At 36.2% G+C, this 21,087-nt stretch overlaps 6 protein-coding genes across 7 annotated transcripts; 4 read left to right on the top strand and 2 right to left on the bottom strand.

The window, feature by feature from the left end:
- The first annotated feature begins 11 nt into the window (after positions 1–11).
- On the top strand, positions 12–2,890 carry LOC105312285 (biogenesis of lysosome-related organelles complex 1 subunit 5-like). Of its 2 annotated transcripts, XM_019994983.1 has the most exons (6): positions 12–53; positions 100–182; positions 232–358; positions 413–468; positions 522–682; positions 2,728–2,890. In XM_019994983.1, exons 1-6 carry the CDS (start codon positions 29–31, stop codon positions 2,774–2,776), a joined length of 501 nt encoding a protein of 166 aa, XP_019850542.1. In that variant the 5' UTR covers positions 12–28; the 3' UTR covers positions 2,777–2,890. The 2 variants fall into 2 exon arrangements, with proteins under 2 accessions (XP_019850542.1, XP_019850541.1); XM_019994982.1 differs by lacking the exon at positions 2,728–2,890 and having other exon boundaries at positions 522–812.
- On the top strand, positions 967–2,390 carry LOC109581144 (uncharacterized). Its single transcript, XM_019994973.1, has 2 exons — positions 967–1,028; positions 1,075–2,390. Exons 1-2 carry the CDS (start codon positions 1,003–1,005, stop codon positions 2,237–2,239), a joined length of 1,191 nt encoding a protein of 396 aa, XP_019850532.1. The 5' UTR covers positions 967–1,002; the 3' UTR covers positions 2,240–2,390.
- Positions 2,891–2,933: 43 nt separating the features above from the next.
- Positions 2,934–4,390, top strand: LOC109581146 (uncharacterized). The gene is made up of 2 exons (XM_019994975.1): positions 2,934–3,074; positions 3,124–4,390. Exons 1-2 carry the CDS (start codon positions 3,058–3,060, stop codon positions 4,217–4,219), a joined length of 1,113 nt encoding a protein of 370 aa, XP_019850534.1. The 5' UTR covers positions 2,934–3,057; the 3' UTR covers positions 4,220–4,390.
- A 144-nt stretch (positions 4,391–4,534) lies between these two features.
- On the top strand, positions 4,535–5,736 carry LOC109581145 (uncharacterized). Its single transcript, XM_019994974.1, has 2 exons — positions 4,535–4,659; positions 4,705–5,736. Exons 1-2 carry the CDS (start codon positions 4,550–4,552, stop codon positions 5,717–5,719), a joined length of 1,125 nt encoding a protein of 374 aa, XP_019850533.1. The 5' UTR covers positions 4,535–4,549; the 3' UTR covers positions 5,720–5,736.
- Positions 5,719–18,175, bottom strand: LOC100640616 (nuclear export mediator factor Nemf-like). The gene is made up of 34 exons (XM_019994966.1): positions 13,641–18,175; positions 13,442–13,579; positions 13,171–13,290; positions 12,780–13,103; positions 12,666–12,734; positions 12,517–12,619; positions 12,343–12,468; positions 11,644–11,792; positions 11,522–11,589; positions 11,378–11,467; positions 11,254–11,327; positions 11,116–11,201; positions 10,985–11,060; positions 10,875–10,937; positions 10,726–10,803; positions 10,462–10,670; positions 10,184–10,247; positions 9,992–10,120; positions 9,737–9,929; positions 9,624–9,686; positions 9,467–9,579; positions 8,259–8,316; positions 8,156–8,214; positions 7,976–8,050; positions 7,645–7,920; positions 7,552–7,601; positions 7,379–7,505; positions 7,252–7,329; positions 6,675–7,202; positions 6,538–6,627; positions 6,264–6,367; positions 6,120–6,163; positions 5,994–6,073; positions 5,719–5,871 (listed from the first exon to the last, which is right to left on the bottom strand). Exons 4-34 carry the CDS (start codon positions 12,836–12,838, stop codon positions 5,791–5,793), a joined length of 3,462 nt encoding a protein of 1,153 aa, XP_019850525.1. The 5' UTR covers positions 12,839–13,103; positions 13,171–13,290; positions 13,442–13,579; positions 13,641–18,175; the 3' UTR covers positions 5,719–5,790.
- LOC100640489 (nuclear RNA export factor 1-like) lies at positions 16,767–20,944 on the bottom strand. The gene is made up of 17 exons (XM_019995012.1): positions 20,830–20,944; positions 20,527–20,776; positions 20,205–20,481; positions 19,810–19,879; positions 19,653–19,741; positions 19,493–19,600; positions 19,303–19,446; positions 19,183–19,254; positions 19,069–19,124; positions 18,953–19,013; positions 18,857–18,897; positions 18,566–18,627; positions 18,404–18,519; positions 18,311–18,353; positions 18,182–18,251; positions 16,922–17,006; positions 16,767–16,877 (listed from the first exon to the last, which is right to left on the bottom strand). Exons 1-17 carry the CDS (start codon positions 20,942–20,944, stop codon positions 16,767–16,769), a joined length of 1,770 nt encoding a protein of 589 aa, XP_019850571.1.
- Between the last annotated feature and the right edge of the window lie 143 nt (positions 20,945–21,087).

Raw genomic sequence — 21,087 nt, 5'->3', positions numbered from 1 at the left:
ACTGAGCATGCGCATTAGAAAAAACAAAATGGCGACAGATGCCATCATATCAGGCAAGCTATAGTGTCTTTACTTTGTTTTATTAAATAATTATTTTAGATGCTGGCAGCATATATAAAAGACTACTGAATCATAGGCCAGTACTGCAGAATGAAGTGCATTATTTTGTACAGGAATTTGAGGTAATTTAATGTCAATATAAATTTTCATTATCGTATTCTGAAACTAAAGAGTAAACGTGGGGATAGTGATGTTAAGCTTCTTAAAGACACAATGAAATTAGCTAATGAGATCGATGCTGTCTATTTGGAAGAAATGAAGCAAAGTATTCCTTTATTTAACCAGATAAAATCAAATTGTGAGTAACATAATATGGACATTGGGTACATTTAAATAAACCTTCTTTGTTTAGTATCAGATGTAGTAGCAAAATGTGATGGCGTTCTTCAGAAAAAGAACGATGCTTTAGTAAGTTAATAGTGCATAATGGAGGGGCTGGCTATTGTTGTATTTTACAAAAGGAATTATCATCTGAAGAGAAAGAAGCAATGAAACAAGAGGTTGAAGAATTGAAGTCAAAGCTGGCGGAAGAGAAGAGAGTGTTCGATGAAGAGATGGATAATAAAATGTCAACCCTTAAAGCTGAAGCTGATGTACATAGAGAACAAAGGAATCGTCTGAGGCAGACAAGACCAGCACCTCGGCAGACAACCCCACCCACTCCTTCGTAAACTTTAACTGTATATGTGTGTGTGTGTGTGTCAAATGTGTGTTTATACTCTATTTTAGAATTAAATTTTATTTTAATTTGATTTTTTCTGAGAACATGTGATTCAATAGTTAGCAAGCAGTTGTCCATCCTATAATTTCTGGGTAGCTATTATTCATATACCTTATGGTACCGAATTCATATATTCACAGTATACTGACACTAGTGACCTGTGCCCTATATAGTATCACTGCTCTCCATAGAGCATTGATTTATTGCACTTGCAGTGATACATGATGTCTGATTATAAGTCTGGAGGGTAAGTTGACAAGTCATATTTTCATAATTTGTTTTGTTACTTTTAGTTCACTTAAACATACAAATTATGAAGTGCATTTTAAAGGTGAACATGTACTTCATTACCCATGGAAGCCATATACTGGTACAACCCGCAAGCAAGAAGTGGAAGTGAAAATGTTATGCCATGTTACTCATTTCTATGAAGCCGATCGTATAATTTGTAATAATAATGGCAAAGATTATCAAATTGAGTTTAAAGCTTTTGAAAAATGTGGAAAAGATGGAAGCATGGAAACGTACCGGAGTCAGAGTCCTGCAAGTATTGAGCCTAATGATTCTACAATGTATGAGCCTGTATCTTGTTATAGCAACCTTTTCCCTGGATACTATTCATGGTGGTCTCCTGTAAATGAACGTGGCTCTTTTTTTGGCACCATTGAGTTCTCAGCCCAAGTAGATGATTTGATAGAGTGTTACAAGAAAGCATTCGATCTGCCATCTAAAGAAATCCAATTTCGTTGTGGTGGCACTCTTCGTTACAAGAAGCAGGCATGCAAAGTAATTATAATCTGCTTAAAAGAAGTATTTAATCTACCAGATAAAGAATACCCAGAGATGCCAATGATGACAGAAAGAGAAATTAAGCTTCAATATGATAATCCCGAAAATTTCATATATGATACGTTTGCCTTTATGTTTCATTTTCCGAAAAGGCACATGCGGATGAACTGCCCAGAACAAGCAATAATATGCAAGGAAGTATATCACAATTATAAAAGTTGTGCTAAATGGCGTAGGTGTCCAAATGGTAATAAAGAGCCTCCCAAGCTACTGAAGTTGAAACTTGAGAACATGAAGAAAAGAAGAGAAGAAAAAGCAGTCGGCTCAAAATCAGCACATATTGCACTGTCTCCTTTGGAAGATGAGAAGCCCAAGGAAGAAATGGAAGATGAGAAGCCCAAAGAAGAAATAGAAGATGAGAAGCCCAAGGAAGAAATGGAAGATGAGAAGCCCAAGGAAGAAATGGAAGATGAGAAGCCCAAAGAAGAAATAGAAGATGAGAAGCCCAAGGAAGAAATGGAAGATGAGGAGCTCAAGGAAGAAATGGAAGATAAAGAAGTGAAAGACCATCCCAGCATGCCCAAAAAAAGAAAACGAAATGATGAAGATGACAATGGCGAGGATGATTTGGGTCCTATACTCAAAAAGAGTGGTCCTGTTCAGTTCTAATATTAACATGGGGAATTGGGGGGTTATTTAGCTATAGCTTTTATAATAAATTAGCTTTATTTAGTTGCTGCAATGATGTTTTAGAGATATTTTAATGCTTCTTTACAAGGAAAAAGTTCACGATTTGTGAATATTGTTAACAAAGTGTGAATGGTCAAATGAATATGGGTAACCTGGAATGCAGTCTCTTACTGGAATATAATGCAGCTACAGTTAAAACAAAATGACTGGAACTAATAAAATATTGTCCCCCCTCCCAGAAACAATAATAGATACACCCAGCAGAGTGTGATTGAAAGGAAAAGAAGCAGCACCTTGATATCATGGCTTCAGCAACTTCTCCTACTATTCAAAAAGGAAGGTTAGTAGAGATCTATAGTAATTCTTAACTTTATTGACATGTCTTCAGTGATTTTACAAGTAGGAAAAAAAATGTATAAAGTATTCTTTAAAGGTCATTATGTGATGACAATGATGGTCATTATGAGGCAGACAAGACCAGCACCTCGGCAGACAACCCCACCCACTCCTTCATAAACTTTAACTGCATGTGCGTGTGTGTGTGTGTGTGTCAAATGTGTGTTTATACACTATTTTAAAATTAAAATTACTTTTAATTTGATTTTTTCTGAGAACATGTGATTTATTTAATAGTTAGCAAGCTTTAGGCAGCTGAGCTATCTATCTATTATTCCTGGATAGCTATTATTCATAACCTTATGATATTCATATATTCACAGTATAGCTGACACTTGTACCCTATATAGTATCACTACTCTCCATAGAGCAGTCATTTATTGCACTTGCAGTAATACATAATGTCTGTGTCTGGAAAGTAAGCAGATTAGTTGCATTGTTCAAGTTTCATATTTTGTTACTTTTAGATACCTTAGAGGAAGAAAATGTGAAGTACATTTCAAAGGTCAACATGTGATGCATGAACCGTGGGAGGCGTCCCCTTTCAGAGGGTATGAAAAAGAAAAGGAAGTGAAGATGCTACGCCATGATACCCATTTCTCTGAAGCTGACAGTATAATTACTAGTGTCAATGGTGATGAAGAGTATCAGCTACAGTTTAAACCTTTTAGAAAACGTGGAAAGGGTGTAAGTTCCACCATGACAACATACCAGAGGCAGAGTCCAAATGATGTGCCTCCAGATAATGATACAAAGTATAATTATGTATCTTCTCGTGATGAGCTTTTTCCAGGATGTTATTCGTGGTGGTCCCCTGTAGATGATGAAGATCAACGTTGCTCCTTATTTGGCGACATTGGGTTCTCAGCCAAAGTAGATGATTTGATAGAGTGTTATAAGAAAGCATTCACTCCCCCGTTAAAAGAAATACAGTTTCGCTGTGGTGGCACTCTTCGTTATATGTTTCGAGTGTGTAAAGTAATTATAATCTGCCCAGCAGAAGAAAGTCAGCTACCAAAGGAAGAGTACCCAATAATGCCAATTAAAGAAACGGAAATTAAGCTTCAATACGAAAAACCTTATACCTATAGTGACTGCATATATGATGAGTTTACCTTCGTCTTTTATTTTCCAAGTGATGACATGCAGATGAAATGCCCAGAGCAAGCAGTCATATGCAAAAAAGTACCTCATGGTACTTGTGCTACTAAAGGGCGTAGCTGTCCAGGTGGAAGAGGGCTCTCTGAGCAACTTAAATTGAAACTTGAGAACATGAAGAAAAGAAGAGAAGAAAAATCAGAAATTGTTGCCATAGCACAAAATGTCAGTCCACAAGCAACATATAACATTGAGTCTTCTTTGGAAGAGGAATTTGACCAAGAGGAAGGAGGAATAACGTATGATCAAGAACATGTGATGCAACAATTAGAGGAGGAAGACTTAAGTCCTGCATGTGAAAATGAGTCGCATGTGTTCACTGAAGATGATGATGAAGATGATGAAGATCAAGAGCCACTGAATAAAAAGCTAGCAATGATTGTAGATGATGATGATAATAACTAATAAAAAACAAAAAAAAATTTTATATTTTTAATGCTGAATGCTGCTTTAGTCTATTTTTGTGTATGCTATTGTGAACTAGATTAGCTCTATACTTATTAGCTATATGTTTTAATCCTTTACAAGGAAAATAATTTCATGATTCATGAATTCTGTTAACAATGTGTGAATAACTGAATAGTGCAATGAATATGGGTAACCTGGAATGGTCTCTTACTGGAATATGGAGTTAAAGCAAAATGACTGGAACTAATGATAGCATATTGTACCTGACTGCCCGGAAACTATAATAGCTACATAGCTACTTATTGTGAATATAGGGTGTCATATCACATGATCAAAAAACAAGCACAGCAGATTGTATTTGAGAGAGAAAAGAAGCACTTTAACTCAGTGACACTTGATATCATGGCTTCAGCAAAGTCTTCAATTCAAAAAGGAAGGTTAGTAGATCTATAATAATTCTTAATTTATTGACATGTCTTTAGTGATTTTACAAGTAGCAGAAAAATGTACGAAGTATTTTTCAAAGGTCATCATGTGATGCACTTTCCCTGGGGAAAGAATGATGAGAAAGTAACAGCTCCTAATGACAAGACTGTTCCTTTTCAATATGAAGTCATCAGGGTCACTCGACTATGCCATGTTACTCATAGTAAGGAAGCTGATGAAATAGAGCAAGATGACTGCTTTGAGTTTAAACCAAAAAAGAAATATGGTAAAAATACTACAAACAGGCGAGTTAGTGCTGTCATATGCAAACCAACTCATAAAGCACCCAATGAAGATACCGAATATCGTGTCATCACAAAAGACCAAGAGCTTCTTCCTGGATACTACTCATGGTGGTCAATTGATAGCAGTTGCTTTCCAGCAAGAGAGAATGATAAAATTGAGGGTACCAATGAGTTTTCAGTGCCGTACAAGTCTATATTTGGTAATAAAAAAATATCAGGTAACATAACCAAGCTCTTGCAATGCTATCAAGAGGCAATAAAACTTCAAAGACGAACAATAAATCTACCCAAGATAGAATTTCGATGTGGTGGCACTTTACGGTATAATCGTCAGATTTGTAAAGTTATCATAATCTGCCCAGAGCTAGTGGGTGAGCTGAGTGAGTATCCAATACTTTACGGTATTGGATACAGTCCAACCTACAATGAAGACTCACAAATTCAATCATGTGGTCGATTGAGGCTCACCATTGAGAATGGAGTAATGAGTTCTGGCATAAGATACTCTTGGGATACGTATGCTTTTGCTTTCTATTTTCCTAGCGAAGACCATGTCATGAAGTGCCCCAAGTCTGTGCCTTCACCATTTTTCACTCCTGACTTTGAGGTAACTGATATTGAGCATGATACTGCCCGCTGTCTTAGAGGTTTCTGTCCCAATGGGTCATACATCCCCAAAAAAAGAAAGCGAAATGATGAGGACGAGAACGACTATGATGATAATGATTTGGGCCCTATACTGAAAAAGAGTTTGCTTCAGTTTTAAAGTTAACATGGGAAACTTGAGGATTATTTTTTATACAAATTTTACAACATAAATAATAATTATTTTTAGCATCATTTGTGTTTAGTTCTTAGACTTTGTTGTGGTAGTGTCATTTTTACTTTTCCTGGAAAATATCTAGACAAGTCATTGTCCTAAGAGAAAGTGAGAAAGCAAATACATTGATAGCTCTTTAAAATGTATGCACATTACGCAATGGTAAAAATGCACATAATAAAACATGCCTAATAAGGCTAATACACAGTAGGCACGATACCTTAATACTTCTCAGCAGATCTTTCTCTAATTGTGTAGAATCCTTTGACTGTACAAACTTGTGCACTGCAGTCTTGGCAGCTATAGTATGTGTTAATATTGATAATAATACTCAATATTTAAATACCTTTCCCTCTTCTGTTTGTACCCGGTATCAATTTCACTTTAAACCTACACAAAAATAAAGTAATTTAATTAGATATAAATGGTGACATAGTAATTTAATTTGACAAAATTGGTATGGGAGTAAAAGGCTATCAGTAGGTCTCACTTGTAGTTATGCATGGCAGAATAAGGAGCACACACAGGTATTGCATAAAGTAATTCATCATTTGGTAAAGGAGAACCGGTCAGTGAGTCCAAATCAAACATTTCCTAAGAGAATAACAGGAGGGTAAACATTATAGCTAAGCCAAATAAAGCAAACAATAAACAAAATGTCTGTATAAACAGATAGTGTAGTTTTTGCATTCTTTTGGTTACAGTTACTAAACCAAAAGTGCCTGTAGTTTCAGGCATTCTTTTAATGTACACTCATCCTGTACTTTTTGAGCTTCCTCTAATTGGAGTATATTCTCATCAGCCAGTATTGCTCTCTTTTCTTCTTCATCCGACTCCATTTCATCATTCACTACCTATTATATAATAGATAACATACAAATTAATAGAGTGACATATGTACTTCAGTGGTTGATGGAGGGAGTGACTCATCATTAGTAACTGGTGGAGGAGAGCTAATGGTGGTATTAGTAGACAGGAACTGCTGGTCAGTAGTAGAGTCATGATTAATGACAGTATCACTAGTAGTATGGACAGTATCAGTAGAACTGGGGTCATATAATGAAGGAGTAATGGAAGAGCTAGATTGATTAGTATCAGTAAAAGATGTCACCAGGTCAGTAGAGAGAATTTCATGAGTAGAATCAGAGTCCATTCTTTTAGTATCATCATTATCATTATTAACAACAACAAATGCTGTATCTGAAACAGTTTGTTCCATCTCCTCCTCTTGTTGTACTAGTAAAGCTGGCGGTTGCTGTCTGTGATGCTGTTCCAATACATTATTAGCTGTCTCTAAGGACTTCTTCTTATGATGGTACTTATCCTTAGGATTAAATGATTGTCCAATATCACCACTTCGCTTGCCACCATTACCTCCTCCTTTACCCTTTCCTTTCTTTCCTTTACTTTCCTTTAAAGCACCACTCGACTATATAAAATACAGAGTAGCCATTACCATACATACACAATTTACTTACAGCTAATAAGTTCATTCTCATTTCTCTCTCCTCCTCGTCTTGATCTCCATATTTATCTTTAATCTTCTTTTGCTTTGACTGCAAAATACAAAAAATTAGTCACAATACCATTACACAACACTAGCACCTTCTGCCCACGTTTGTACTGCTGTGATTGAGGCTGAGGTAGTGGCTGTGGTTTGGGGTGTGGCTTAGAGCTAGCAGGTGTAGAACTAGCCTCGTGTCCTTTGGAAGAAGACTGCTTCTTTAATAGTCTAAAAAAAGATCAAAAATTTCAAATTACAAAACAAGTCAACTAACTTTCTCTCTTTTGCCGATATGTGCCGATGATAAGTGACACGCCCTTCTCCCTAATAATTAATAAATTAATCAATATTGCAGTGATCCAGTTACATTAAGAGGTGTGGCTTCACTATCCTCGACTGATACTGTACTATCAACACGTTGAACCTGAAGTCTGACTCCGCCCCCTTCAGTACTAGTACTGGCCTGTATTGAGACGGCAGTATCAGGAAACTCTACTTCATCATTGTCACTCTCATCCTCTTTCAGCTCTGCTCCTTTTCCTTCCTCTAATGGCTGGTCATTGTGTTCTTCTCCTTCAATCTCTTCTTCATCTTCTTCAATAATCTCTTCTTCTAGTAATATTTCGCTCACAGAGTCACTCATCTGCATGGCAATAATAATTAAATGTGTTTAGTACGTGCTGCAATGACTTAATTACAATTGATAGCTGATCTTCATCAGCTGATCTGACTCTTCTCTCATTGATATGATTAGCAAGAGATGATTCATCAACCTAAAAGAAGAGATACATGTACATGTACATGCATGTACATGTACATGCATGTACAAGAGGGGGAAGAAAAGGATAAGAGTTTAATTATTGTTATATATTCTTTACTTTGAACATTATTGAGAATCCCAGTACTAGGTGACATGGAGGAAGGAAATTCTTTTTGCCTAATCACAGAATAAAATTCAAATTTCATTGATGATTAATTTACCTCTTATCATGAAACTTCCAGTAGTCAAATATTCACCACTTGGAGCTGTCTTTGACACCTAAAGTTGAATTGATGAAACTAATAAGCAATATGATCCACATTATGGTCTTTGGCCCAATTTTTTAGCAACTTTAAAAAGTTGTAATAAATCCAAACTTGATTGGAATCAGCTCAAACTTGCTACACAACATAAGAACATCTATATGTATCAGGAAAAATTATAAAAATGAAGAATTCTCTACTTTTCATTTTTGGTAAAATTTGGCCAGAATCCCTGGACTATAGTACAGGGATTTTGACTGAATTTCCCCAAAAATGAAAAGTAGAGAATTCTTCATTTAAAAAATTTTTCCTGATACGTATACATATTTTTATGTTGCATAGAAAGTTTGAATTGATTCCGATCAAAATTAGATTTTTTACGAATTTTTAAAGTTACTCAAAAATCGGACCAAAGTCCCTGTACTATAGTACAGGGATTTTGGCCCAATTTTTGAGTAACTAAAAATTCGCAAAAAATCTAATTTTAATCGGAATCAACTCAAATGTATACCGTAGGTCGGGATATATTCGCGGCTGCTTATTTTCGCGATAATAAAAACTAATAAAAAGGTTCAATTAAATACCATGGAAACCAATTGATTGTTGCTATGACAATAAGACCACGTGTTTATACAATTACAGTGTTCAGCAGCTATTTATCTATTCTTTAGCAGCTTTAGTGGGAGCCATCCAGTTCTTCATCCACTATCTTCTTGTATGGACCACTACCTTCAAGCTCTTTACTGGAAATCCTTGCCGCTCCACTTGCTGGTGATAATTAACCACGCCCAAGTCAATAAATGGGTGGAGAGTCCCAAGAATGGGCCAAGATACGGCGAGGCAGAGTGAAGAGAGTAGCTCTGGTTAAAACAGCTCCAAAGAGACCAAGGATTAGTAACAGCAAGAAGAACAACTACCCAAGAACACTGCAACAGAGTCCTTTGCTATTAATATCGCGGATTTTTCAATTAAAATTGCATTTGGTAACCATGGTAATTGCTGAGTGCGGGAAAAAATCGCGAAAATAAGCAGCCGCGAATATATCCCGACCTACGGTATGTATCATGAAAATTATAAAAATGAAGAATTCTCTCATAACAGTTTTTGGCAAAATAACCTGCACCATACTACACAATACAGGGAAGCCCCGGATCCCACCCACTCACTTGATTAGCATAGACCCACCAGGCGCTAGTCACAATTTTTGCCTCCCAAGCAGAGCTATAACAGACAGCCATCACACCAGCTTCGTTAAGGGTCTTGGGAGGAACCGGACCCCCTATTGGAGGGCTAATAATATTCTCCCTATACCCTAATGCATACCTGAATGGTTCTTAACAATGACACTAGTCGCACCATGAAGATCAGCATGTACATATACATCATCTGACAAGAGACACATAATGTATTATATACTACATCTTCCTCTTACTTACGCTCATTTAAGTATTTCTTTACTAGCAGCTCGTTCTGTTGTTGGTCCCTCCCTCCAATTACAACGAAATTCTCAGAGCTGATGAACCAATAGAACTTCTCAAACCAGTGGACTTTACGAGCTTTTGTGATACGAGAAATGACAGCTGCTTCCTTTAGTGTTTGCTTTGTCTTTCGTTCTGCTGACTTGAGGGCCTAAAAATAGAACATACATGTACATGTAGATTACAAATAATGACGTCATTCATTTGTCTTACTTTATTTGAAGATTCAGATGTTTTCTGTTCCTTCTTTGCTGCTTGTTTCTTCATGTCGTAATATCTTCGAGCGTTAGCATAGACTGATAGACCCAAATCGATATCAACTTTAATACCTTTAAAAGGTTTCTACAGACAAAGAATAAATTAAAGTAACAAACAATAGTCTCTAATTGGTATTGTAATATGTACCTTCTTTTTCTTTTTTGGAATATCTTCATCATCACTATCATCGTCATCTTCTTCATAAGGAGCCCTACATACAATGTACAATATCAGCAATAACTCAAGAAATGTTGTTGAAATCACTTCAATCCAAATGATATTGATAATTTAGAAAATGAAATAAAATTGGAGAGTGGGATTGAAGCCAATTTCAGAGTCATTCAAAATTTTATAAATCCTCATAATAAATTTTATAAATTTGTCAAAATTGTATAGCTTCTCATAAATAAGCCAGCATTACTCACTTAAGCCAGAGTGTGATGAGGTTGGAGTGGAGCTTGAGTCCTTGTATGCTGTTAGCTACAGGATCACCTCTTCCTTGAGCGTCATGTACCAGTAGCTCAATGTCACCCCAATCCATAGAACTGGCAACAGCACTCCTTATCACCAGACAGGCTCTCTCCACAAGATCAGTGTTCCACTCTATGAGTTCTGCCTTGTATCTGTCCTCATCCTTTAAAAGGGATCAAGTGAAACATTAACACAATTGTAAGTGTATTTAGTGGTACTTGAGATTTCCTCAATGCTTCTATTCTTTTCTCGTGGTCTTGTTTGATATTTTCCAACTTCTTGACTGCAGATTTTTGCTATAAATAAAAAGAGAGAAAAGAAGAAAATGATAATATTAACAAGTATACATGTACATGCACACACTCACCAATTGAATGACTTTCACATCTTGTTTCTGACTACTCTTTGAAGAGAAAAATTCATCAACTGCCTAAAAACATGCCACAATATGTGTACTCATAAAGACATTATCCTTACTCTGTCAAATGTCTCTACTTCTTTGTAACAAGATGAGAGATGCTGCCTGTAAAGTAATGGATGAAACTCTATGTTCCTAAAATAGGAGAAAGAGGATCGGACTTACATGTACATGTAAAAATGTAACTTACGTTGTCACTTCAGTTGAAGTTGTGGGCGTGTCAGAAGTAGCCACACCCACAGTGGGAGCAACATCCTTCTTCTGAATGAGGTAACCCTATATTGTTTAATTAATTAATTAATTAATTGTTATAATAATAATAGGATACCTTTGAAGGCATTGAGCGAAAACTTTGAAAGATTTCATGAGCTTCCAGTAAAGCCTTGAGAACTTGATCAGGATCTAAAAATGACAAAACTGTTAATAATAGCCTACTACATAATATTACCTACCAATGGGACTATCATTAGTAGCAGGTAGTTTAGTGTTCTCAGTTAGTCCAATACCAATCAAACAATGTGTTAATAAAGACGTACCATATACTGGATAAAGAGACGGGAATCAAAATCAAATTACTCATCACTTCTGTATATTACCAAAATGAGGATTTAATATATGTCTTAGTTGATCACCGGGTTTTGCACTCCCAAGTATCCCAGCAACCCTAAATGGGTGTGACAATCAATTAATTAATATTCACGGTCTCTACCCAACTAACTGTTCGATGGAGGGCAGGATTTGTTCCTGTTTTATTGTGTCCATCGAGAAATGCTCGCGTACAGCAAAACGAACATCAGCATCGGCATCTGTTCTTGTTCTTAGTAGACTCAGTATCAAGTAGGTGTGGTCTGTTAGTATTATATTACCCTATAAAAGGAAAGCAGCATATTTCAGTATATTTCAGTATATCTCAGTTTGATCGAAATCATTTCAAACCTTGTGTATAAGAGAATATTATAAAAATGGAGAATTTTTCTACTTTTCATTTTCAACAAAATTTGGTCCAAGATCATGCACAGGGACTTTGGTCCAAATTTTGAGCAATTAAAAAATTTTGTAAAAAATCCAATTTTGATCGGAATGAGCTCAAACTTTCTATGTAACATAAGAACATGTATATGTATCAGAAAATGTTATAAAAATTGAGAATTCTCTACTTTTCAATTTTGGCAAAATATGATCGAAGACCATGTACTATAGTACAGGGACTTTGGCCCAAATTTTTAGCAACTTAAAAAATTCATAATAAATCCAATTTTGATCGGAATGAGCTCAAACTTTCTATGCAGCATAAGAACATGTGTATGTATCAGGAAAAATTATAAAAATGAAGAATTCTCTACTTTCCATTTTTGGCAAAATTTAGCTGGAGACCATGTACTATAGTACAGGGACTTTGGCTCAAATCAAGACTGACCCTATCATAGAGTTCAATGATAAGATGGTGGGCGTATTCGCCTGATCCAAACACCATGTCAATGACTCTGTCAACTCCTAACTGAGTGATTGATATGAGACGTTTGGTCCGTAGGTGCTTCCTTAACTAAAGAAACCAGCAATAAAATTTATCAGTTATACATTCAGGACTCACTTTCATTGCAAATCCCGATGGTTGTAAATGTTTCGGCCACTCAAATTCAGTTGTATGCAAGCGACAACCAGACTCCACCAATAGGACTATCTTCTCTTCAGACCTGTAGAGAGAGAGAGTATAATGGGAAGAGGGAGAGAGATACAGACCTTGCTAGTTTGAGTAGATACGTCTTGTGATCCACATCATAAATGTTGGCTACTCTCATACCTGTTAGCCTGATTAAAATATAAAATAAGCTTTTCTCTTTCTATCTTTTTCACCTTCTATTCAAGTATTCTATCGAGGCGAGGAGATCAACTGTAGTGAATCTTTCTTTCATGATTCCTTTATTCGTAGTGAACCAAGACCAAGTTAAGTTAGTTAACAAACATTGCAACAAAGGGTTAAAAATTCCCAGCAATATCACGTGACTTAAACGAGCCCCGCCCAATTAGCATTTTAATAAAAGTATACATACATCATATAAAATGAAGAAAAGTAACAGAGTTTAAACAATGATTTGTCACAGACAACTTTTGTAACAATGAGAGAGAAGTTTATATAGATTAAGTACGAAAGGCCTCTAATGGGATATTTCCTTGTCCCTACATTATCACAAAATAAAATAGCAACAATTATAATAATTATACTTAAATCAGACACTATATATACCTGAAGAACTCTAAAGGTAGAAATAGCTTTCTCGTAGTTCCAGCCATTCTCGGCAAGACATTTCTTTGAGTAATCGTAATTCATTCCAGTTTCAAGTGCTAGCTGTTGTATAACATCAGACTAAGACAAAACAAAAAAATCATTAAATGGAGGCTTGAGTGTCACGAAATGAGACAATATATGAATTAGTGATGACCAAACTATGTACAACTGGACACAGCCTGGTGCCTTAAAGAGAGTCTTAAGCCTCTAAGACTTGAGAGCGCAATACCTCATTAAAAGATGCAGCCTGTGCAGCAGATAATTGCTGTTGTTGCAATGAAGGTATGGCCGACTGATTGGGAGGAAAAAGAGAAACACTTCCGGCGGAAGACTTTGAAAAATGAGCCTGAACTTCGTCAGAATAACGCTGTATATAAAAATGGAGAAAGGAGGAGGAGGATATGACATTAAAAGTTGCTCAAACAAACCTTGACTGAGTCCATGGTAGCATTCCGAATGGTGAGCTGATCATTTACTATTGCCACACTGGGGGCCCGAGAATGATATAAATACACAAATAAAAATATAAAAGAACTGAACCAGCAGTTCATTATAAAACACTATCATCATCATCATTTCAACAGTATCCATTATATGTATATAATCCAAAGGTCAGTTTCAACCATATACTAGCATTACCCAATGTTGGGATTTATTATTTTTGTTTCAATTACATACAAATATCACTAGTGTCTCTGCACTAGTATATCCCTGAATGGGAATTCTTATTATAATTACAACATTTTTATTTTCAAATTATTAGTAATCTTTTTTTTCATTTTGCTGACTTCAGTCAGACACAATTAATCAAAATCAATCATTAAAAAGCCAACTTGGCACATTTATTATTTTCATTGGTCTATAGTCATTCAGAAAAATGTTCAATGTTCAACAGAACGTTATATTGTTATAAAGAAACTAGACCACCAATATTCAAGTGTTCTGATCGACAGAACTGGTGTCTAATCAACCATAATAACACCAAATTCACGAATAAATAAAAAAGATACATTCAGGCCTTTCTTAGACCTTGAAATAAAAAATGCACTTTTAAAAAGTAGAAGATCTCATTAACTTTCTTCCTCTTCAAAACAATCAAGTAAAAAGTACTACGTCTGAAAACACGATTCCTGCTTAGAGCAAAACGAAACAATCAAAAATCTTTAATCCTGCTAAGAAAGACATTTTTTCCAGACAAAATATACCAGCTATACAGTATGTAAAAAATTGGAGCTGATTGCAACTAAAAACCAGAAGGAAACAGTGTAGCAGATGCCTTGGGATAACTTTTTGACCAAGAAAAATGTGCTGGATTGTAAAATTTATTCCTGCCTATCTATTATAAACGAAGCTAGCTATTTTCCTCCATCAGTCAGTAACATCATTTCCTGTAGCTGTAGAGTACAAGATTAGAAAACATCAACTAAAAAACACCAGGCTACAAATGTCATGGTTGACATTTGGCGATCTATTGTTTGGTGGGGACCTGAACCAATTCACTACAGATACCAAATTACTCACAGTAATTTTTAATTCATTTTAAATTGCATTGTTAGCTGGCAGCTATAGCACGATGAAAAATTAATAACAAAGTGGGCAGGAAAATGTTGAACGAGCACACCATGCTCTTTTTGAAGTGCAAACCTTAAACCAAATGACATTCCAAAAGAAATTGGATCAATTAGTGGTTGCAAAGTTGAAGAGGAACAGCATATTCAAGGTGAATCGAAAGAATGCCAATGCCATGCAATAGGCCACTATTGCCTATTTAGTAAGGTGATGTAGCAGGGAGCCACTCAGAGCTCCCTGCTACAAAAATAACTAATGAACAAGACATTCCTGTCCAAATAGTCCGATGATCTATCATACACTTTACAAAACAAGAAATCAGGAATATACAATATGGTACTTCACCTTCCTTGATAATTAAAGACTGGCCTGTAGCACAATGTTGGGCTTTAGCCTTACAACTACCAGTATGCATTTTAACTCTTTTTATTATTGCAAAAAATTTAAAGAAAAATGGTAACAGCTATAATCATAATACATACATATGTACTATGGAACGCCAAAACCGTCAAAATTAAAAAAAGACTAATGAACAATAAAAAAGACACCATGGCGATGCGCAAAGCGCATCGCAACATTTTTACAATCACAAGATCGTTTTATGATCGATGATCAATCAATAATTGCTAAACCCCACCCACTGGTCACATTGACCCCACCAACTGCATGTGAAACCACAATGGCGGAGTCTGAGTTCATTGAGTTGGCAATATCTCTATGCCTTTATGTCAGGGATTGCTATGACGAGACTGACAAAGACGTTTGTAATTACATACTGGAGGCATTTGAAGAACTTTTGCCTCTAATTTATGTGTTGATGTTTCAACTGTCACAAGTTGGTTTAGAGAAACTGGTTCAGTCAAAAAAAGAGCTGTGCCAAGAGGTTGCAAGGACACAAAAGAAGTAACAGTTACCAGAAATTAGTCATCACAGCAAGGAGGTCACTCAGGTCAGTAATTTGTTTTACTTACTCACATAGCCAGAATGTGCATGTAAAACTCAACTGTATTTCATTAATACATGTACTAATTAATGGTACTATCGGCTCCTTCACTTAGCACTGCTATGCACATTAAGTAAAATTGGAATGAATGTATTCCTGAAAGAATGAAGGAATCACTTGCACTCTTTTCATCTCATCATGCCAGTCTGTCATCTTAGTGCACAAATGAAGCACCCGTGTACAATCGGCATGCAATATTGCTATATTAGTTCATTTCAACCAAACCTCTTCCTTGAAATCTGGAAATTTTTTATCCCAGTGCCAGCTTATCCATCTCAATATTTTTCAGCACGTACAAGTAGCAGATGTAGAAATAAAAGTGAAAAAATGGCCCAAAGTATTCTCAATAATTTATTCATTGTAAATTCATAAATGTATAAGTGAAGCATGTGCAACAAGAGTACTACAGCAGTTAGTAGACTGAGACTAGTTGTCATTAGAGAAAAGAGTTTATTTTTTTCAGCACAAGCCAGAGATATACTGATATCAAACTTTTTGGTCAGTCATCATCAAATTTACCGAATATTATGAAACGGAAAGACATAAATTCAAGGCTGAGCTCCACAATTGATTGCCAAGTAGTATCAACTCCTTGAAGACTGTGCGCACCTAAGAACTCAATATGCCAAAAAAAAAGTTTACGAGGCGGCTGGTATAAGAAGCTGTGGCCTATGTACATCTGGGCCAGTTCTTCGTTTTTTTTTCTAAAAAGTTTTTTTGGTGTGAATCCTATCTTCAATTGCATGTACTTTCATTTAGGCCAGTGATTTATGAACGATAAACTAATTGTAACTTTGTGCAAAGTTTCTCAAAAATTAAAAATTGAAAGTGGGTATGTATATCTGAAAGGTGTGTCCAAGTTATAAAAATGGCATCCTTGCTAAGGAGAAAAATGGAGAATGAAGTGAAGTTAGACTTCAGAAAGTCAACAGAAGACAAAAAATCACATCATTTAGGCTTGAAACACTGTCGAGCCCCATTCTCAAAAGAAACTTGGATTCTTAGAGGTCCTTTCTTTAATGGCTACACTGCAAACTCCAGCAACAACGAAGCTGGAAGAAGAGAAGGTTGCTGCCATTAACATAAAAATGAGCTAAAATCCACAAGAAAAGAGCTACAATGTGCCATGAGTCTTACTCTTCCTCCAAAATCACCAGTATATACATGTGCTCCAATCAAAAAAAATATTTCTTTAAAAACTACCACCACTTCTTGAGTCACACTTTACACCAATAGAAAATAATCATTTTAGAATAGATTGCAAATATTTGTGATTAAGAATAAAATAATCCTCCACCACCTATCCATCTATCCATCCATCCATTTATTGTAATAGTATCATTAAATATAAATAAAATGTCATAAAAATATTTTTTTCTTTCATTTCAAAAGATGCCATTGCATCTGAGGAGAATCAATTTAAGGTCAGCATTAGCCACACCCACGAAATAACAAATAATAAATCAAATTCAAATTAACTCGTCAATATAACGACTGAGTATGGTCGATATACATGAGCTTTCTATTGCCTGTTGTTCCACAAATTGAAGTACGATCATCACACAAATGAATAACAGCTGCTGTCAACAGGTACATCACAAGAAAAGAACCATAACAAGAAGATGCCATCTTATAACAGCAGCAGCTAAAGTAGACATATTTCTCCTCCAAGTCCCATAAGAGCAGGCCGTGAGTATCCATATTAAAGCAGAAAATAAAATGAAAGGCCTTTCCATTATAAGTGGAATTGTACCTGCTGACAGCAACATGACCAATAGTGTGAATACAATCAACTCGTAGCAAAATAACAGGCAATAGAAAGCTCATTAGAACCAGATCTGACCAAATAAACTCTAATTATAAGTATTCATCATTATTGTACACATGTACATTGAATTCATATCAATAACTGATCAGTCTTTATCAATTAATATTTAATAACTCCTGATGTTTCATGACATGGAGCATCACCAAAAAAACAATTAATGGTGGGTGGGTTAAATAAACTGCTGGCTCCTCCTTAGAGATAAGCCAAATTAATCATAAAGCTATATGAATTTCATGCAACTCCATCCATTGCATCAGCTCTGCAGAGTGTAACACAAGACGAGACTAGAGCCAGTCTTATGTTGCACTCCACAATACTGAAGGGTGAAGTTGCAAATGTTGCAAACCTCACACCACACATGTATTGTAAGTGGAAGTCCTTCATTAGAGTTGAATTATTACCCAACTCTTCTGCTCAAGCATACTATAACAGGAACTTCCAGTGTCAGTAAGAATCATTGTAATGTGAAATGAGACATAGTCAGCCATTAGACACAATATACTGAATACAGTGAAACTCCAAGTAAGCATCATGTGCAACAATAATAATGATAGGTTACACCCACTTACCCTGTTCCAGCTGCAACAATAACAAAAGTTCTCGTAAAAGCTCTAATGATAGGAGAGTCCATCCTACCAGCTGAAAATTGAAAAATAAAATGAAAGGCGATAGCAATACATAATGATAACAATATCTACCTTCTCCAAATAGACCGTACACATTAAAACCAGTGCACATTGGCTGTAGAGGGGAAAGTTAATGAATAAATAATTCTGTAGGAAACGGCTTACATTAGCTTTCATGACGTCGACACTAAAAGAGCTAGAAATATGGCAGCTCTGCGGAAACTGTCTTAAAAACTGAACTATATCGATGCGGCCATGTTTGATTAAAGAAGACCGTTTGCCTAGTCAGATCACAAATTGCACAATTAAATAAATACATTAGCTTACCAGGATCATTGACTCTCGCCAAATTACGGCTAGATGACATATACTGCTGCAAGGGTGGGCCCCTGTAATTAAAATGACGTAATTGAATATATTAATGATTACCGTATAGGCGAAATTGGCGTTTTGATAGCCATTCGCCAAAATAAAATCCGCCATTTTGAGCCATTATACGCATGCTCAATGGCACGTGGCCACTAACTCGCCAAATTAAAATCCACCAATAACCAAAATTTAGTAATTCGCCAAATTTTACTCCCTCTAAAATTTCCCACTATACGGTATCACACATACCTTTGCTGTGGAGACACGTCAACAGATAAAGAGAATACAGCCTAAATACAGGGAGGAGATAATGAACAAAACATTTAATTACAAGTATATACTCACATTATCACTATAAGCCTCCAATAATTTATCTCGAGTTTCACCATCATAGAGGGAAAAATATCTAAAATATATATATAAATTTTCAATTAAAATGTCATGTAGCATGCGTCCCTTACTGTTCTAAAAATGAGACTACAAGTGATCTAATGTCTTCATTGACCAGATAGCCTTTCTAAAAATAACAGGACACATGGTAGTCTCATGACCATCACATGATTATCACACGATACCTGAGAAGGAGGTATGGTGCCTATGTTGGTTGGTAGATCAAATTTAACAGGATCAGGTAATGGCTTCCCATCCTATGCGACAAAAAATAAATAAATTGCTCTATTATTCTTCTTTCTTACAAGCAGTTCTAGATTTGGAAAGTACTTCCTGACAACGCTTGCATAAGAACTGAACTCTTGATCTCTGAAAGGATTCCCTTCTAAAATTAAGGACTTCACACTAGGCAATGGGGCAATGGCCTCTAGCTCTTGAGGACTGTGTAGCTAAGAGCAAGGAGGAGAATAATAGATATAAAAAATAGTGACTTACTTCATTTCCTGAAAGATCTAAAGACTCTATAGATGGGCACTTGTCTCTTAGACTAGAATAAGCTTGAAGCCTTTGCAATCTGTTGTTACTAAGATTAAGAGCAACCAACTAAAAGGGAAGAAGAGAACGAACGTAATATATGATGATTACATGTACATACTTGAGGACAATGTGTTGCAACAAGATCAAGAACAGTATTAACAAATGAAGCATCAAACATCGAGCTACGGATTTTATGTTCATGTAATGCTAGAGAGAGAGAAAAAGAGAGAGAGGGGGGAACGTGATGACATCATTACAAGAAAGAAAGTGCTTACTAGGATCATGAAACATGTCACTAAGATTGAGAGACATGGTAATGGAATCATATCTTTGACCTAGGACTTTCTACAAATAAAATAGATAATAATTACAAGGCAACACATGTCAATCACATGCCCTAAGGCAAGGAATACTAAAAATACATAAAACCCACATGCCAACCATAGTGTCAACTGAGTGCTAATCACATGCTCATCATCAATGTGTATTAGAAAATGTAACAAAAATTTGAGGTGATTTCAGAGCCAAATTTTGGAAAAACCATGACCTATATAGCCTTTGCTCAAATATTGGCCTGTTTTTAAAAATGCTCATAACCAAAAAAAAATTTGTCAGAAACAGCTTGATATTGCAGAATTTCATGTACATCACATGACAGTCACATGCTTACTAGTAATATGCTGGAGCTGTCTTCCTCCATCATGTCACTATCCGTTCTATTATAAACTCTCCTTTCGCCAGTCGTCTCAACGTATCTATCATTTCTCCAGCCCCTCCCTCTGTTGTCACTGCCCATACGTCCTCTACCAAAAACATCACGTCTAGGACCGCCCGACTGATCACGATTAAAGCCACGCCCTCTTTGCTCTCTCGGCCCAATTCTATCAAAAACTCCGCCCGAACTTCTCATTCCACCAACTCCAGGTGGGCTTTTATCATAAGGAGTACTATTAATAATAAATTAATAATTAAAAAGATTTATAATGACTTACTATCTGTTCTTTCCCTTAAAAGACTTAAAGCCACCTCTTTCGTTACCGTAATCTTCACGTTCTCGGTCATTGTATCCGCGATCTCGTCCACGCCCCCTTGGTCCACCTCCTCTAGTCCACCGACCCTGATCATTGTTTCCTCCTCCTCGTCCTCCTCTTCCACCTCTGTAGCCTCTGTTAGAACTCCTGTAGTCATCGTTTCCAGATGAAGAAGGACCATCATCCCATCTGTCATCATGTTGGCTGTGAACTTCATCAATACACATCATTATAACGTGCAATGTGGCTTTTTCTTCAACTTACAGCTCACTTTTCTTTTATCTCCCCTTCCACCGCCTCCTCTTCCTCTCCCCCCGTCTCCTCTTCTCCCTCTATTGTTGTATCCGCCACCCTGCTGGCCTCCTCTATACGACGCCATGACACTTTGGGTGTGATACTTATTACACGTGTCAGATCAATCTGCGCATGCACAAATCGAGTACGCGGGAATAGTCTAATTTGTAAGGCGTGGCTAGACTATAGATAACCACGTTCTGAGCATGCGCAGAACATGTTGACGCA

The sequence above is a fragment of the Amphimedon queenslandica genome, unplaced genomic scaffold (assembly GCF_000090795.2).
Source record: "Amphimedon queenslandica unplaced genomic scaffold, v1.1 AMPQUscaffold_13457, whole genome shotgun sequence".
Taxonomy (NCBI): Eukaryota; Metazoa; Porifera; class Demospongiae; order Haplosclerida; family Niphatidae; genus Amphimedon; species Amphimedon queenslandica.
This window is presented reverse-complemented; position numbering and strand designations above follow the sequence as displayed.

Bases quoted from the DNA above. Each gene is read 5' to 3' on its own strand.
- LOC109581145 (XM_019994974.1), top strand. From the start codon at position 4,550: ATGATCAAAAAACAAGCACAGCAGATTGTATTTGAGAGAGAAAAGAAG. The intron at 4,660-4,704 runs GTTAGTAGATCT...ACATGTCTTTAG, and splicing joins TCTTCAATTCAAAAAGGAAG to TGATTTTACAAGTAGCAGAA.
- LOC105312285 (XM_019994983.1), top strand. From the start codon at position 29: ATGGCGACAGATGCCATCATATCAG. The intron at 54-99 runs GCAAGCTATAGT...TAATTATTTTAG, and splicing joins GACAGATGCCATCATATCAG to ATGCTGGCAGCATATATAAA. The intron at 359-412 runs GTGAGTAACATA...TTCTTTGTTTAG, and splicing joins TAACCAGATAAAATCAAATT to TATCAGATGTAGTAGCAAAA.
- LOC100640616 (XM_019994966.1), bottom strand. From the start codon at position 12,838: ATGAAAGAAAGATTCACTACAGTTGATCTCCTCGCCTCGATAGAATAC. The intron at 10,671-10,725 runs GTACCACTAAAT...TCCCTTTTAAAG, and splicing joins AAGCATTGAGGAAATCTCAA to GATGAGGACAGATACAAGGC. The intron at 9,580-9,623 runs GTATGCATTAGG...GCCCTCCAATAG, and splicing joins CATTGTTAAGAACCATTCAG to GGGGTCCGGTTCCTCCCAAG.
- LOC109581144 (XM_019994973.1), top strand. From the start codon at position 1,003: ATGATGTCTGATTATAAGTCTGGAGG. The intron at 1,029-1,074 runs GTAAGTTGACAA...TGTTACTTTTAG, and splicing joins TCTGATTATAAGTCTGGAGG to TTCACTTAAACATACAAATT.
- LOC100640489 (XM_019995012.1), bottom strand. From the start codon at position 20,944: ATGGCGTCGTATAGAGGAGGCCAGCAGGGTGGCGGATACAACAATAGA. The intron at 19,255-19,302 runs GTAAGAAAGAAG...TTTGTCGCATAG, and splicing joins TTCCAAATCTAGAACTGCTT to GATGGGAAGCCATTACCTGA. The intron at 19,125-19,182 runs GTATCGTGTGAT...TGTTATTTTTAG, and splicing joins GCACCATACCTCCTTCTCAG to AAAGGCTATCTGGTCAATGA.